The sequence below is a fragment of the Melopsittacus undulatus genome, chromosome 13 (genome assembly GCF_012275295.1).
Source record: "Melopsittacus undulatus isolate bMelUnd1 chromosome 13, bMelUnd1.mat.Z, whole genome shotgun sequence".
NCBI classification, from domain to species: domain Eukaryota; kingdom Metazoa; phylum Chordata; class Aves; order Psittaciformes; family Psittaculidae; genus Melopsittacus; species Melopsittacus undulatus.
Window position 1 is genome coordinate 8,489,429 of NC_047539.1, and position 15,705 is coordinate 8,505,133.

Here is a 15,705-nt window from a genome sequence, read left to right on the forward strand (position 1 = left end):
GGAGCTGGGCTGCGCTCAGCTCTGCTTGGCAGGGGATGGCTGGAGCTGGAGCAGGTTACCTGCACACTCAGGATGCATTGGGCAGCTGGGAGCAGTGCTTTGTGTGCTGGAGCAGCTGCAGGGCCTGTTCCTTGAGCGATGGCTGAGCAGATGCTGCTGAATGCTGACAGAGCCCCTTTGGCTCCAGGGGACAGGCATGTGCTGGATTCTCTTGCTGGCCAGTCTGAGCTTTGTAAGTCCATCCCTCAGGAGAGGCTTTCACCTCTCCAAAGCGAAGTCCCCAGAGTCCCTGGTGTGAGTCAGTGTTTGCTGGTTGTCAGCTTTATGACAATGCCGAGTGCAAGCACTGCAATGGCTGCGGCCGCTGCCAGCCCGCGCCGGATGATCAGTGCCTTGGTGATGGTGGCGGTGGCCGGAGGGGATGGGGCAGGGTTGGATTGCTGGGGCTCCAGCTGATACGTTGGTCCCTCCACCCTGGTGATGCCCATGAGTATGACACCGTTCTGTGCATCCACTCCCGCTGCAAGGAGAACGGGGCATTGAGGGGTTTCCTGAGTGGGTTTTGTCTGAGGTCCTAAAGCAAGTTATGAGCAGCACAGAGCATGGAGATCTCCAGCCCTTGATGGAGCTTTGGTCCACAAGGTAAGACCTGTTCACATTGTCCCCAGCTCCAGGTTGTCCCCACACCCAACTCTGTCAGCCTTCCAAGCCCAGCCTTGTAATTACTGTTTATCCAGTAATGAAGGGCTCATCCCTGGCTTACGTGAATCCTTGGGGCCCTTCTTGCACCCAAACCCACCACTGCACCCAGTGCCCAGCTCCCCCATCCCACTGTGCCCAGCTCCTGGCCATACCTACACACCCCTGCACTGCCATGGCAGGGGGGTAAGTGTGGGGCACTGGGGCCAGCCCTGCACCAAAGGGAATTTCCTTGCAGGAGGGTTCAGGGCCTGGGTTCGGCTCCTCCGTCGGTGGCTGGATCACTCCTGCACGGTGCTGAGCCTGGTGGAGGGAACACTTTACCAGTGGTGCCAGCATGTCACCTCTCACAGGGCTAATCTGGCTGGAAATGGCTCTGTATAGCTGAAAGATGCCCAAAATGAGAGGTGCTGGCTGGGGCACAAGGTGATGCTCGGGGCTGCAGGGTTCAGGTAGCTTGGGTGACCCTGCTGCTTTGTGCTTCATATCCCCAACCAAAGGTGGCACAAGGTGCAGAGAGAAGGAGGCTTTTGAGTGTGGGAGAGAACTGGATACAGTGGTCACAGACCACTGGGTTTTGCTGGAAACACTGGATGACAGCCCTGGGCAGCTCTGTCCCACAGGATCAAACCCATGATGCCATCTCCTCCCACTGCAATCCCAGCCACACCACTAAGGACCTTCCTGCAGGCAGGGTGCACAGGTTACCTCCTCTGCTGCCTTCCTCCAGTCCATGCGGGAGATGTAGACTAGGAAGCAGGTACACAGCATGGAGACGCAGACGAGCATGCTGAGCCACAGGCCTGCGAGGGCACAGCAGCATCAGCTGGATGCTGCAGCTGGAGCTGCACAGCAAGGGTTCATCTCGAGATAAGGAGTCAAGAGTGGATGTTGCTGAGGTCAGCAGGGACACAGGGATGGGGTGCCCATGGGTGCTGCTGTGGGGCTGCCCCACAGACCTGGCAGTGGCTGCTTTTTCCCAGTACAATTAAAAGCTCTCAGTAGTTGCAGGGGCCATCCCAGTCCACCCCATTGTGCCCAGTCCCCAGCAAGGCCGAAGAGGGTCGTGGTGATCCATCAGTGGAGCCGGGGGGAGCCGCTGATGGGATCTGGGGCCATGCAGAGCTGCATGCCTGGGGGTTGGTACCTATGACGCCGATCCTGGCCACGAAGAGCAGCACGGCTCCCAGGGGCAGCCCCACACCATAGTAGGCCACGGCATTGAGGATGGCACCGAATTTCTGCTTGCCTATGCCTCTGAGCACCCCGCTGCAGGCACCCTGCCAGGGACAGGGACAGGGGCTGGGGCTGGGGCTAGGGCTGGGAGAGCCACCTTGGCCCAATCTGGGGCTCTGCCACTGCCTGGGGTCTGGTGAACCAGCTCCCTGCCTCTGCCCCATGACTTCAATGTCCCTGCTTGGTCCTGTGATCATCATCTTTTTATGCCCTCAGTGTTTTCTAAGGGGTGACCGACCCCAGGAGCAATGCAGGGTCCTGGTGCTTGTGCTGGTGTTACCCACAGCCTGAGGGACCCTTGACCAACCAACCTGTGATGCTGCTGCTCAGCATCGAGGTTCCCTACTGAAAATAGCAGGGACTTACACACGTGGCTTCAAACAAGTGGAAGACAACGTAGACAGGCATGACCCAGGCCACCAAGTCAACTATCTCCCTGGAGACAGGGAAGAGACAACGATGGGTTTGGGGAATTGACCTCCACACACTAAGGATGGGAGTCAGAGGCACTTACTTGTCACTGGTGAAGATGTATCCCAGCACATCCTTCGTGGCGGCTAAAACGGCCCCCACAGCTATGCAAAGCACCCCTGAAAACAGAGCAAAGCACTGAGCTCAGGGGCAGCCAAAGGGAGAGAGGAGGGGGAGAAGAGGATGCAGAGGACTGCAGATGCTCCTGCTGTGCCTGGAAGGAGCCCTACAAAGGCTTCTGAGCCTGCTGATGGCCTGACCTGTGCAGATCAGGCTGGTGGAGGAGGATCTCTTGGCCGTGTCGCTGTCACCGGCACCAAGCGCGTTCCCCACCTGCACACTGGCGGCTGTGGCAAGACCCAGCGGGATCTGAAACCACAGGGCTGAGGCTCACGTGCACATCCAGGTAATGAGGGCATCACAGCCACAGGGGAATGACCACCCGGCAGAGAGGGAGCAGAGTTCAGGGCTTAAAACATCTCCATAAGAGGGATAAGCAGGATGGGGAGAGGCTTAAATGTGGAGGGAGAAGACTGAGATTTGCTGGAGCTGGTTTGTGCTGGGAGTTCTGCCCAGGACGGTCCCTATGGAGCATGGTCTGGAACAACAACCCCCAGCCCTTACCATGAAAGCAACAACAGACACCTCGTAGATGATGGACTGGGCAGAGAGCTCTATGACACTCAGCAGGCCTGGGGGAGCGGAGAGGGGCTGTGGGTGCCCAGGGAAGAGCCGCAGCTCTGCTGCAGCTCTGCCCCAGCCCATCCGCCTCCCTCAGCTCCCTCTCTGCTCACCTATCAAGAAGCTCCCGATTTCATAGGTCCACCACTCGATGCACATCATGAGCATGCTGGGGATGGCCAGGGAGGTGAAGCTGTCCCACTCCAGCAGGCACTCACTGGACCAGCCTGCAGCGAGGAGAAACATCCCTGGATGGATGCTCAGAATGGCCACGGGTTGCATCCTTGAGAGCACCGGAGGCAGCCGGAGGAGCCATTCCTGCTTGCAGAGCCACGGGGCAATGCTCCACAGGACCTCCAGCAGTACAGCATGTGTGTATGTGCTCTGCTGACACCATCCTGTGGGCCATGGAGCCGTGCAGCTCTCAGCTCATTCATCCCGAGCAGTGTCCAAGGACAACCTCGTGCTGACGTCTGCGCTCATCCAGTCTGGACCCTATAGAGCCTCAGCAGAAAGTTTCACTTCCCCAGAACGGATGTTCCCTGCCCAGCACGGCTGTGCCAAGGCTCACACGTGATGTGCGGCCGGAGCAGCACCGTGTTACTGGGGTGCACCGGCCTCAGGTTAATGTTTCACTGTCAGCACTAACAGAATTCACTGGATAGAAGTGACTGATAGAACATTCATGAACCCTGTGTGAAGCAGGAACTGGGGGAGCTGCTCTTACCTCCCCAGGTCTTCACATGGAGTTTCCTGCCTATAATATACAGGAACAAGAAAATGGCTTGTGAATATTGAGCCACGGTGTTGGCCCAGGCTGAGCCCCTGCAGAGGAAATGAGAAGGGTTTTGTTGTCATCCTGCTCATGCCTCCCTGGCCTTGGGGTGCCAGAGCAGAACCTCCCCCATGAGTGCCAGATGCTGGTGCTGATGTCCCTGAGAAGTCCCATAGGCATTGCCAGGGGCTGCATTGTCCCCTCTTTGGGATGCAGGTGCTACTCACGTGATGCCCAGGTGGAACACATAGAGGAAGATGCAGTTTGCAATCACGTTGACGACGTTGCCAATGACCCCGCTCAGCACCAGCGGCCACATGATCATCTGCAGAGAGGAGGATTTGGGGGCTATGGTGCCTTCACAAAAACTTCAGGAGAGAGGAGCAAAGGTCTCCACCAGCCCCACACTCAGCAGCTTTCCCAGCCAAAAAACAACCTTCTGATGATGTTGCCTGCTTGGAAAACAAGTGTGCTGGAGGTAAACCCCTAACATGGGGGAGCACGAAGGGAGCTCCATCAGGTAGGTAGGTGCAACTGGCTGTGGGATGGGGAGACCCCAGGTTCAGAGCTGCTCATGGGAACCTGGGCAGAGGTGGGGACAAACACTGCCCCACCACTGGCAAACATGACAGCCCTGGGTGCTGTGTCTGAGGACTGTGGGACCTACCTGGTTCTGCAGGTATCTTGTCTCCAGGTTATACAGAAACACCGCCTGAAAAGGAGGTTGTTGGATGAGATGAGGCCAGCACTGAGCAGGGGCTGTGTGCTGCAGTGGAAAATAGAAACAGGCTTCCCAGTCCCCGTGTGTGACCAGCATCCAGGATGCCCACAGGGACTCACCGGGAGAGCAGGGACAAATGCCATCACATAGAGCTGGGTTAACCTGGGGGACACCAGAGGCTCGGTTAGCGTGGGGCAATGACCGTAGCCACCCTCCTGCACCCCCCCGTGCTGGGGAGGGATGAGGCTGTGGTGCTGGGGACCACCCGACCTGGAGACCTCGGGATCCTGGCGCAGGAGGATCAGGAGCTGTTCGATGTTGATGAGGATGGCACAGCAGGGGAAGCAGCAGAGCAGCAGGATGAGGGTGGCACGCTGCAGGATCACCCCTACACGCAGCAGGTTCTTGCTGCCATAGGTCTGCAAGGAGAGAGGGTGGCAGTGAGCTCTGCTGCCCTGACAGCACACCGGTGCGCAGTGGACAGGGACCACCGTTGGACCCTGACCACCATAGACTGCCCAAGAAGTATTTGGTGTGTCAAGGTAAGCACGGAGCTCCCTGTTATGGGATTGCCCCTTGGGAACAGGCTGCTCCATCCCACAGGTACAACTGGGGCTCTGTGCAGTGCCTGAGCAGCATCAGGCATGCAGGACAATCCTGTGTCTCCAGGACAAGTGCCAGCATCTCTTACCCACCTGTGATATCAGGGTGTCACATGCCGAAGACAAACCATAACCTACAGAGATGGCAGTAACATTTATAACCTGGAAACAGGAGTTAGAAAAACAAAGAGCCAATGTGAGCATTTGAGACTTTGAGGTAGGAAGAGGGGCTAAAAGGAAAAGGAGTCTGAAATCTCCTCTGTCTTTGTCTGCCTCTGTTCCCGTATCCCATCCCAGTGTCAGCAGGTGGGAGCTGGTGCCCGGTGCCGGGGCGGATGCTTACAGCGATGGCCAGCGTGACAGAGGCCAGCTCGACCTTGCCCAGGTGGCCACAGAATATGGAGCTGACAAGGTGTATGAGGAAGATCAGCAGCTGGATCAGGATCTGAGCATGGGGAGGAGGAGAAGCGAAGGTCAGAGATGGAGGTGAGCAGGGGAGGCTGTGCTGGGGGGGAGCTGGGGTCCTTACCAAGGGTCCCGCCAGCACCAGCAGCTTCTTTGCGTCCTCCCAGAAGTTATCTGGAAGCCGAAACCGGTGTCGTTTCTTCCCCCCGCTGCCTGGTGCAGGATCGAGCTGCCCAGTGGCCATGGTCTCACCGAAGCCGTTCTCCTCGGAGACGTTCACCTGCTTCATGGTACCCCTCTGCCAGGGGAGCGGAACAGCCTCTTCTTCCTCTGCTCCGTTAACACCACCCAGGCACTGTGAGCAATGTGTAACCACGGTGGTGAACTTCAGCCGGGGCTGGGTGGGCTGACCGCATGCTGCTGGCAGTGGGGTGCCCACGGGAAGCGCCAGTGGTGGGTCAGGGCAGGGCATGGAGCTGGGGAGCTGGTAAGGATCCTGTGCACTGCTGCGGGCAGCACAGAGGAGCCTGGACACGGGACAAGGCACTTGCTGCCTGCCCTGGGCCAGCGCAGGGGCTGAGCCATCCCGAATCGCACCCAGGAGCCCTCCTACCTCTCTCCTGCTTTGCTGTGGCTCCTCTGGCTGGTGCGCTGGAGGATCCGTGGGTCCGTGGCTGCTTCCCCGTGAGCTGGTGCCGGCAGTGACAGTGCTGCTGTATGCTCAGTGCCTCTCACTGCAGCACGGCAGTGGCCAAGACAAGCCGCCCTGTTGGCTCCGGCGCTCGGCCTCGCACAGCAGCGTCGAGTGTCCCTGGCACCATTCCCCAGCCAAATATAGTGTCCTGCCTTGTCCTGGGACAGGGGAGGCGGACGGGAGCTGCTGCTGCGGGGCAGACCCTGCTGAGCTCGGCTCCAGTGTGCTGGGGAAGAGTGCGGCAGCTTCCTCCTCTCCCCAGGCTCCTGTCCCAAAAGTACTGGGATTCCAAGCAGGGTAGAGCCTGGCACATCCGCTGCCAATGGGGGCAGCTCAGGGTTGATGCCTGTTTCAAGCTCCTTTATGCCAGGCTTTATTATGTGTTTATTATTATTTATTATATCATTTCATTCCAGGCACCCAGCACCATGTGCCAGGAGCATTGTGGGATGGCAGGAAACTGCTGTGCACCAGCTACACATGGGATTTACCTCCAATGGCTGAGCATATGCCACACAACTGCAGGTAAGACACTGGGACACATCCCAAGGGGCTCATTGGTAAGGGCAAGGATGCATAGAGAGCGCTGCAGTGATTGCGTTGAGACATATAGCGGTTCCTTGATGGTTCTGTAGGGTTGTGCACCACACCACCCTCTCCCATGCAGCTCACGGGAGCATTCAAGGTGCACAAACCCTGCTTTTGTACCCAGAGCCAACCTCAAACTGCAGGGCCAGAAGGTTGAGGCTTTGTCCTGTGCAAGCCCATTGTGCAAGCTGCACGGAGCAGGCGTTCCTCTAACAGCTCAGTCATGCCAATGACCGGGGTCATGCTCACACCACAGTTACAGCCCAACGTTTACTCAGAAAACTTTATTGTATCAAAAGCCCACCTTAAAAAGTGCAAAGAGGAGTTGCTTTAGGCCCTGTGCCTGCCATGCAGCAGGGAGAGCAGGGCCAGCAGCCAGCACCCAGCGCCCCAGCAGCAGTCAGAGCAACCATGTTCCAACAGTATGGGCCTTGCCCTGTGCTGCTGTGACAAGTGGGCTCTGCCATGCCGAGATACTGGCACAAACTGGTGCATGAGGAAGCCTGCTACAGGCAGTAAGAGCCTCTGCCACTAGCAAGTGCCATGGACAAATGGCCCCAGGGAGCAGAAAACAGGATAACAGCACAAGGTCCCTGTATCCTTCCCCAGCAAGCCCCAGGATACATTCTTGCTTATCACAAGTGACATCCCAATGCAGTGCAGTGCAGGAGAGGAACCAGCCCTCGAGCACTTTTTTCCCAGGTGCTGCACCCTCATCCCCTTTAAGAACTTTGCATGTGGGATAAAACATTGTGAGCTAACCAGAAACTGAGCAAACTGACTCTTTACCAGGAATTCCTGCCCTTTCTCCTGGGACATCACCACATGCTCTGTGCACAGGTCCCCACTGTCCCTGATTCTATCCATTGCTGGTCAGGAACCGGACCAGGATGCCCACCAGCAGGACAGCGACAGCAGTGGCAGCAGCCAGCACGCGGTAGATGATCAGAGTCCTCCACACCACCTCGGGAGGAGCAGGGACAGCAGCAGGCTCCTCCTGTGTGGTGAGCTGGTGGTCAGGTTGGCTCTCGCCTTCGATGGTGCTCTCACAGAGAACCACAGTGTCCACGGTGTCAGTGTCAATGTGGTCTGTGTAACAGAAAGGTGAGTGTTGTAGGGAAGCTGAGCTGCAAAGTGAGGACATCCCAGTCTGATGCTGCACAAGCACAGTCCCCTTTCCCAAGGCTCACGGACACTGGGACATGCCACAGCAATGGGGCTGGGCTCTTCCCTGGAGCAGCCAGGGTGGTAACAGGGGGTTTTGTACCCCCTTACAAAGTACAGGGGAAGTGCCACTGGCCTGGGACAAGCACCAGGCATCTGGGTTTGCAGGACAGACACACTGTGAAGGAAAGGAAGGGCTGGGTGGAGAATTCAGGCTCCCTCCCTGTAGTCAGGCCTGGTTACATACCCACTGCAGATGTTTTGTTAGCAGCTGTGCCACTGGAGTTCACATCTTCCAGCTGTTTTTTCACTCCAGCTCGGACCTGAGCCTGAAAGCACACAAAGGATCTTTGCACTTCTCAGTGTGAGAATCTCCTGCCAGAGCAAGGATCTCCTGCCCAGCCAAGCAAACCTCTTCCTTCCACTCCCCCAAAGCAAGCACGATCAGCACCAAATTGCTCCTCTGCCACAGGAGAGGGACAGATCCCGTTTCACTGTTGCCTCCTCCCAGAGGGCTGAGGCATTGTACTGGGACAGGAACTCCCCTAACACCATTCAAGAGTTACTGGAGAGCAGCACAGATCTCACCTCTTCTGCAGCTTTCTTCCAATCCATGCGCATGACAAAAGTGGAGAAGGAAAGGGCTTGCAAAGAGATGCAGATGATCATTCCCACCCATAGACCTGCAGCAATGGAAAGTTACTTCAGGAAAGGCCTGACAAAGCCTGCTTTTGACAGCTACTGTCAAAACACCCGAGGCAGTGGCACCAGATTATTGCCCAATGTCTAACCCTGTCTGGATGGGAGAGGAAACAGGGTGCTCCTATGCTGGGAGCAAGCCTGGATTAATGGGCTATCTCAGCCCTGATCTGATGGAGGTTACTCAGAAGCTGTCTCAGGTAACACTTCAGTGTGCAGTCCAGCCCCACTGATCCAAAGAAAGATCCAAGCACAAGGGCAGAGCTCAAGGCACAGGATTTGGCCCAGCAGAAGCAGTGCTGGCAGCTCATCCAGCACCAAATGGAGGGAGGACACACATACCTAACACCCCCATCTTAGCTGCAAACATCAGGGAGATGCCGATGGGCAGGCCCATGGTGTAATAGCCAACGGCGTTGGCAATAGCACCCAGCTTCTGCTTCCCCGTGCCCCGCAGCACGCCGCCACACGTCGCCTAAGGAAAGCAGGCAGAGGAATCAGTACAGTGGACAGCATGTGTCATGGAAGGTACCATCACAGGGGTATGGCACAGCCCTCTGAACAGGGGAACCCACAGCACTGTCCTGCAAAGCCAAGAGAGACCAAAGCCACTTCACAGGGCACATGGCGCAGGGCTCCTCTCGTTCCAGGCACAGGATGTGGAGCTGTCTGCAGGTACTGAGGCCTGCCAGCAGACCCCGCAGTGCTTTCCATGCTGCCTCGATCCCCTCCCAGGGACATAACAGGAGGAAACAGGATGAAATTACTATCTAACAAGTTGTATGAGTACTGCCCTTATGTTGGGAGTACCTGGGATCTCTCAAGATCCAGCTTCTCACTCGTGTTGCTCTGACAAGATAGTAAAAAGCTGAAGCCTTGCCAGGGGAAGAGAAGGAGAAAGAACTGAGTTGTGTGTAGCAAAGCCAAAGGGCAGCCACAAGCACAGGGGATACTGAGGTGCTATAGGTAACACAAACAGCTGCTTTGACAGTTATCAGCTTGCTTCTCTGTCATTTTAACAGATCAAAAAAGTGAGTTAGGCAGCTTTGCACTCTCCATTGTACCCCAACCTACAGAGAGGAATCGCTCCATGTGCTGGAATACTCACTGCTGCTGCATCAAACAAGTGGAATGGAGCAAAGATGATCATCACTTTGGACACCAAGATAACGATCTCCCTGTTGGGAAGATGTACATACTGGTCAGGGAAAACAGCACAGCCTGGTGCCAAGGGACTCTGGTTCTGACACATTTCCCTCAGCCAGCTGCAAAGCCTGATCCCAGCCCATGAGACTTGAGTGGATGGGTGCAGCTTGGGTACCACTATGGCAGCGTCTGAGCGCCAGAAACATCTGTGCTGCCCAGTGGGGAGGAATATGTTTGCCAGATGGGGGTTTATGAGCTCTATCTATCAGCAGCTTCTGAGCAGCTCCTCGGTGTAAATCACACCCTCCAAGAAGGTAATAATACTCCAAAGAAAGCTGTTAACCTACTTGTCATTGGTGAAGATGTATCCCACCACATCCTTCAGGGTCCCCAGTAACGTTGCAACCACCACAGCAAAAACTTCTGAAAGAAAAAGAAATAGTCAAATTGTTTGCCTCCAGGACAGCAGGTCCTGCTCCTGATCCAGACCTCAGTGCTCCATGTGATGGGGACCAGGCTTGGCTGACCTCCAAGTGACACCACAGTACAGGAAAAGTCTGTTTTCCTCACTTTCTCCCCAGATACTCCCTCTGCTTTCTGGAGGTGGAGGACACAAAGCTAAATTGCATTTTCAACTAGCATAGCCTTTGTACCAAGCTCCTAACAGAAAAAGAGATGTCAGGGTCTCACCTTCCCCAAACAGAGCATTAGACAAGTAGGTCTGGGTTCCTATGGGGAGTCCCCAGCCCTATGAGGGGGAACTGAACCATCTGCTAATAACTGCACTTTATTCCACTCTGCAGGACCTGGGCTGACCTGTGCACAGCAGGGCAGTGATGCAGGAGGTCTTGGCTTGCACCACATCCCCTGATCCCAAAGCATTGCCCACTCTGACGCTCGCAGCCACGCTGAACCCCAGAGGCACCTGAGAAGCAGGAGACAAGGAAGAGGTGAGTGGCAACAGAACCTGCAGCAATTTTCCTCTTCCCCAGTAGGGAATTTGGGGCAAATGGGCACTGCTGCAGCAAGGGGTTTTCCATCTGCAGCACACCTGGGGATGTACAATTGTTCTGCAGGCCTGGGAGTCATCACCTGCCTGGTACCAACTCCCGCTTCCCTCCCAGCCTTGATCTTAAGTACCACAGTTTGGGGCTTCCTTCCAGGCTGATCTTTTACACACCCAGCCCTTACCATGTACGCTGCAGAGGAGAGCTCATAGATGACAGACTGTGCACCCAGCTCCACCACACTGAGCAGACCTGGAAAAGATTCAGCACTGGGTCAGAATTCATCTCCTCCTTTGCTGACAAGAAGGCAGTGACTACAGGGTTCCCATCTAACATCCTGCAGAGCGAGGAGGCTGCCTGCAGGACACACTCGAGGCAGCCACCAGAGCACTTCCATGGCTGGAAGATGAGCTGTTGAGCTAAGGGAAAAAAAGAGGATTTGGACTCACCTGCCAAGAAGCTTCCAATCTCAAAGGTCCACCATTCAATACACATCATGAGCATGCTGGGCACTGCCAGCCAGGTAAAGGAACCCCAGTCCAGGAGACAGTCCTTGCACCAACCTGCAATGAGGAGGTGAAGCAAAATGAATGCATGTTCCCCTTTGCTGCTGTACCATGTTCTGTTCCTGAGACAGAACGATCAACAAGAAAGTACTTGGAGCTACAGTAAAGGCCCTGAGGACATGGCTGCAGCATCTTCCTGCCTTGAGGGAATGGTAATCCCTTTGTCAGTTGCTGGTGACAGTGCCAAATCCTCAGGGCCAGATACCCGTATTTCAAAGGATTAAGCTATGAACAGTACCTCCCCAGGTCTCCACATAAATCTTCTTCCACCATACGTAAAGGAAGAGCAGAATGGCCTGGGTGTACTGAGAAACAGTGTTGGCCCAGGCAGAGCCCCTGGGGAGAGAGACAGGCAGGTCAGAGGGTACTAGAACCAGGCACTCAGGACACCCCCAGCCCCTAGCAAACCCCTGCACCCAGGGAGAGGCTGTCACTACCTCTGCTCACACTTACACCAAGCCCAGCTTCAGTGCATACAGGAAGAAGGCGTTCATGGCCACATTGAGGAGGTTGGCTGCAATCCCTGTCAGCACCTGAGGCAAAATGATGGCCTGGAAGCCAAGAAGGAACTTTGGAGTTTACTGCCCCAACACTGCCCAAGCCCCATCCAGCAAACACAGCGGAGACCTACAGCAGTGCCCAAGGAGAAAGCCTAGAAGGCAGCTCTTGTTTCAGGTAAAGCTGGATTGTGTTAGGCATGCAGAAGGGAGCTACAGGGCTCAAGAACTGGTGGAATCAAAATGCAGAGCTGGGAGGTAGCAATGGGGAAATGGAGCAAACCAAGCGTGATTCCCATGAGCTCTTCCTGCCCTGCAGGGCTGGCTGGGGACTGTGCATCACACATTCCTCAGCCCAGCTCTCCTCAGATGAATTTAGATGCCAAGTTTTATGCATGTTCCAGAGCCTGGCTAGTTATACCATACCTGACTTAGTAAATACCTTGTCTGCAGCTGGTACAGAAACGCTGCCTGCAAGAGTCAAGATTCATTTCATCAGCACCACCACACTGATTCGACTGACAGCTACCATTCAGCACTCACAGATGGGTCCTTCCCTCAGCTCCCCACACTGCCCAGCACCCTGCTCCTATGGTCTGGTCTGCCACCCAAAGCCAAGAGTAGCAAAAGGCACCTCCTGCTCCCACTGGGAAGAGAGATCAGTCTCTAAATGGGAAATCTCCTGTGCTGCCTAGTCAGTATGAAGTGACTGGAAGCCTTGGAGGAATGGATTAACCCACAGGCCCTTATTCCCCAGAGGTACTGCTCTGAACCAAGAGCCCAGCAGCTATGAGTGTGTGTGAACAGCAAGCTGCAGGCTTTATCTCAGAGCTAAGAGTGAGCCCTGGAGCCCTTGGTTCCAATGTCCATCACCGGTTATGTGTTGTGCAGAGACGTGGCCTGCAATAAAAGCCTTTGCACAGCAAGATGAAAGACTGCATGTTTGCTGGTCCAGCAGCTGCTGGCCAACACACATCTGTTAAAGCCCAAGATCAAGGAGCACATTGCAAAACCCTCACTATGCTGTTCTGTGATCCAAGCAGCAAAGACCCTCCTACCCTTCCCCTAATGTTACTGAGGGATGCAGAGCTTCTAACAGCTTTAGCAGCAACTTACAGGAAGCGCTGGAATAAAGATCATCACGTAGACCTGAGTTAACCTGGAAAGACAGTTGTTTCCTCAGTTAATAACAGAGCAAAGCAAGAATCAAGCCAAGCAGCTTGCACTCAAGCTCCACAGAGCCTTGATTCCAACACCACATGGCAACCCACCCACAGCCAAATGCCTCATCCAGCAGGGCTTTATCTGATTGCTGACCTGGAGACCTCAGGGTCCTGTCGGAGGAGCAGGAGGATCCTCTCAGTGTTGATGAAGAGCGCCCAGCAAGGGAAGCAGCACAGTAGCAGGATGAGGATCCCTCGCTGCAGGATGGTGCCCACCTGCTTCAGGTTCTTGCTACCATACGTCTGAGTCAGGACAGAGGACCAAGGTGAGTGTTACAGGGAACCAAAGGGTCTGGGCAAATGCTCAGGACCCAGGGCAGCAATGGGGTGATTAAATGCATTTCCCATGCCCTGCAGTGGCTAATGCCACTAATGCCGGTTGGGTGTAACTGGCTCTTAGATGGATTGCACCATCCCTTTGCTACCCAGGCATGACTCCTTGGGGGAGCTGCAGGAAGGGAGCAGGCTGCAGTCAGTATATCTGTAGCTCCATGCTATCTGGAAGCTGCCATCCTCCCACCCTTTGTGCCCAGATCACACTGCACAGGAGGTGAGACACCACCAATCAAACCCCACCAGGCAGAAAAGAAAGGGGGAACTGCTGCTGACCTGGGACATCAGCGTGTCACATGCTGAGGCTAAACCAGAACCGATGGAAATGCCTGTCACGTTGATAACCTGGAGAAGAGACAAAGCACTTGGGATGCAGGGAGGGTGACAGGTCACAGTTTTGCTATGAGTTTTTGGGAAGTTTTCTCTTTCTCAAATAGTCTTTTCTCCTTTTTAGTGTGGAAAAGAATCCTCTAGCAAGGGATGAATATCTAAAGGGCCACAAACAGTGCTGCTCCTAGCCACATGTGCACACCTAGGTCTAGCGTGTCCAGAGAGCTGATCACAAGATCCAGCCCCTGTCCCTTGTACTGGCACAGACACTGCTCTATTCCCATTTCCTGCCTGTGGCCAGGGCAAAAGGAAGAACAGTTTGGTGGATGGAATGTTTGCACAGGGTCCTCACATACACATTCCTACAGGTTTTGGTTTGGTTTTTTTTCCTCTTTTTTACAGTGACACATAAATCATGTTTGAAATCAGAGTAATACGTACTGACACAGCCAGCGTCACGGCATCCAGCTCTGCTTTCCCCAGGTGGCCACAGAAGATGGAGCTGACCACGCTGATCAGGAACCCCAGCAACTGGGCAACAAACTAGGATGGGAAGAGAAGGAGATGGTGAGATGAGGACCCATTAGCACTCGAGGAGCACCACCCCTGCCTCAGGAGTCACACTAGGAACAGTCAGGTTTCCTACTGCTTGTAGGCTCTGCTTTCCTGTCCCTGCTTGCCAGCACTGCTGGGGTAGAAGAGCCAACTCTAGAACTGTCAGTGACTTTGTCTTTCAAAGCAGACCTCTACCTGCCTCTACACAGCCAATCTGCCCAATGGCCTTGTTCACATGGGGCTTAACAGCTTCACTAGAAATCCTCTTTTCCAGGATGGGGGATGCATAGAGAGGGAACATAAAAACTCCCAATGCTTTTCCACACTTCCGTACAACTGTGGAAAGCTCTCCTCCCAAACCGCGATGTCCTCCTGGAGAGACACCAAGTCCAGCTTGTTCCTCACCAGGCGCTATGGCAAGGCCTAACAATGCTGTAGCAGGGACTCCACTCCGGACCTCATTTCCCCTGAGCAAGAGGATGGCCTCCTTACAAGCATCCACAGCACAGAGTCATGGCACAGCTAGAACCAGATGGTAGGAGCTAGAGATATTTATACCCACTGAGGGGTGGGCACGGCTGGGGACCATGCCCATGGTCTGCTCACGCTCCTTTCCACCCAGCAGCTGACAAGCCAAGAGCCCAACACTGCTGGAGAACCAGCTCCTATGGGATCAGAGGAAGAACAGAATGAAACCTTCTCCTCTCCAGTCCTCTTGCCAGGCCCAGGCATGTTTGACCTGCTGCTGTGAGTAATCCCTGCAGGAGGGGTCTGTATCTCCCTGGTTGTTCCAGTGCATGGGTTGATATGAAATGATCATTAACTAATGGCAGCTGTAGGTTTGGTTTTGAGGTTATCCGTGCACACAGAGAAACAGGCTGTGCCACAGGGGGAATGGTTGAGAGAACTGAGCTAGTGCTGGTGTGTTCAGTCACTGAAACAGAAACCCATCTGTACTTCCTCTGCTGCCTGATCACAGCAAGTCAGAGCTGCGATGTCAGGGAGGACACCTCTGAGAAGTTCACAGCTGGTACTTATTTACAAGGTAGAATAGAAGGTTCAAAGCACACAACTTCATATGCAATGAATTCAGACTGGGGCTGTGGTGCACATTCCCCAAAACGTGCTCGGTGCTGCACCATCCGTCCCTGATTGCCAAAGGACACATCTCCTTCCACACAAACAGCAGTCCAGGGTGGACTTCAGGACCATTGGGTACCTCTGCACCAAGACCCTGCTGAAGGGCTGGCCAAGGAGCTGGCATCAAGCAAAGCGACCTGCTGTCACCCAAGGGGCACACGGCAGTGCCAGGG

General features: G+C 54.9%; 2 protein-coding genes across 2 annotated transcripts; both read right to left on the reverse strand.

Annotated features, from left to right (window-relative positions):
• On the reverse strand, positions 1–7,115 carry LOC101868460 (multidrug and toxin extrusion protein 2). The gene is made up of 19 exons (XM_034068962.1): positions 7,067–7,115; positions 6,204–6,241; positions 5,715–5,888; positions 5,529–5,630; positions 5,279–5,347; positions 4,854–5,002; positions 4,703–4,745; positions 4,530–4,574; positions 4,090–4,187; positions 3,815–3,912; positions 3,201–3,314; positions 3,031–3,098; positions 2,667–2,775; positions 2,450–2,525; positions 2,302–2,371; positions 1,847–1,979; positions 1,408–1,502; positions 855–1,002; positions 1–520 (listed from the first exon to the last, which is right to left on the reverse strand). Exons 1-19 carry the CDS (start codon positions 7,113–7,115, stop codon positions 300–302), a joined length of 1,899 nt encoding a protein of 632 aa, XP_033924853.1. The 3' UTR covers positions 1–299.
• Positions 7,116–7,151: 36 nt separating this feature from the next.
• LOC115945470 (multidrug and toxin extrusion protein 2) lies at positions 7,152–14,489 on the reverse strand. The gene is made up of 16 exons (XM_031043565.2): positions 14,279–14,489; positions 13,784–13,852; positions 13,269–13,417; positions 13,068–13,110; positions 12,378–12,422; positions 11,908–12,005; positions 11,693–11,790; positions 11,338–11,451; positions 11,073–11,140; positions 10,698–10,806; positions 10,229–10,304; positions 9,844–9,913; positions 9,078–9,210; positions 8,625–8,719; positions 8,284–8,365; positions 7,152–7,961 (listed from the first exon to the last, which is right to left on the reverse strand). The coding sequence occupies exons 2-16, from the start codon at positions 13,790–13,792 to the stop codon at positions 7,732–7,734; spliced, it is 1,419 nt and encodes a 472-aa protein (XP_030899425.2). The 5' UTR covers positions 13,793–13,852; positions 14,279–14,489; the 3' UTR covers positions 7,152–7,731.
• Positions 14,490–15,705: the final 1,216 nt, after the last annotated feature.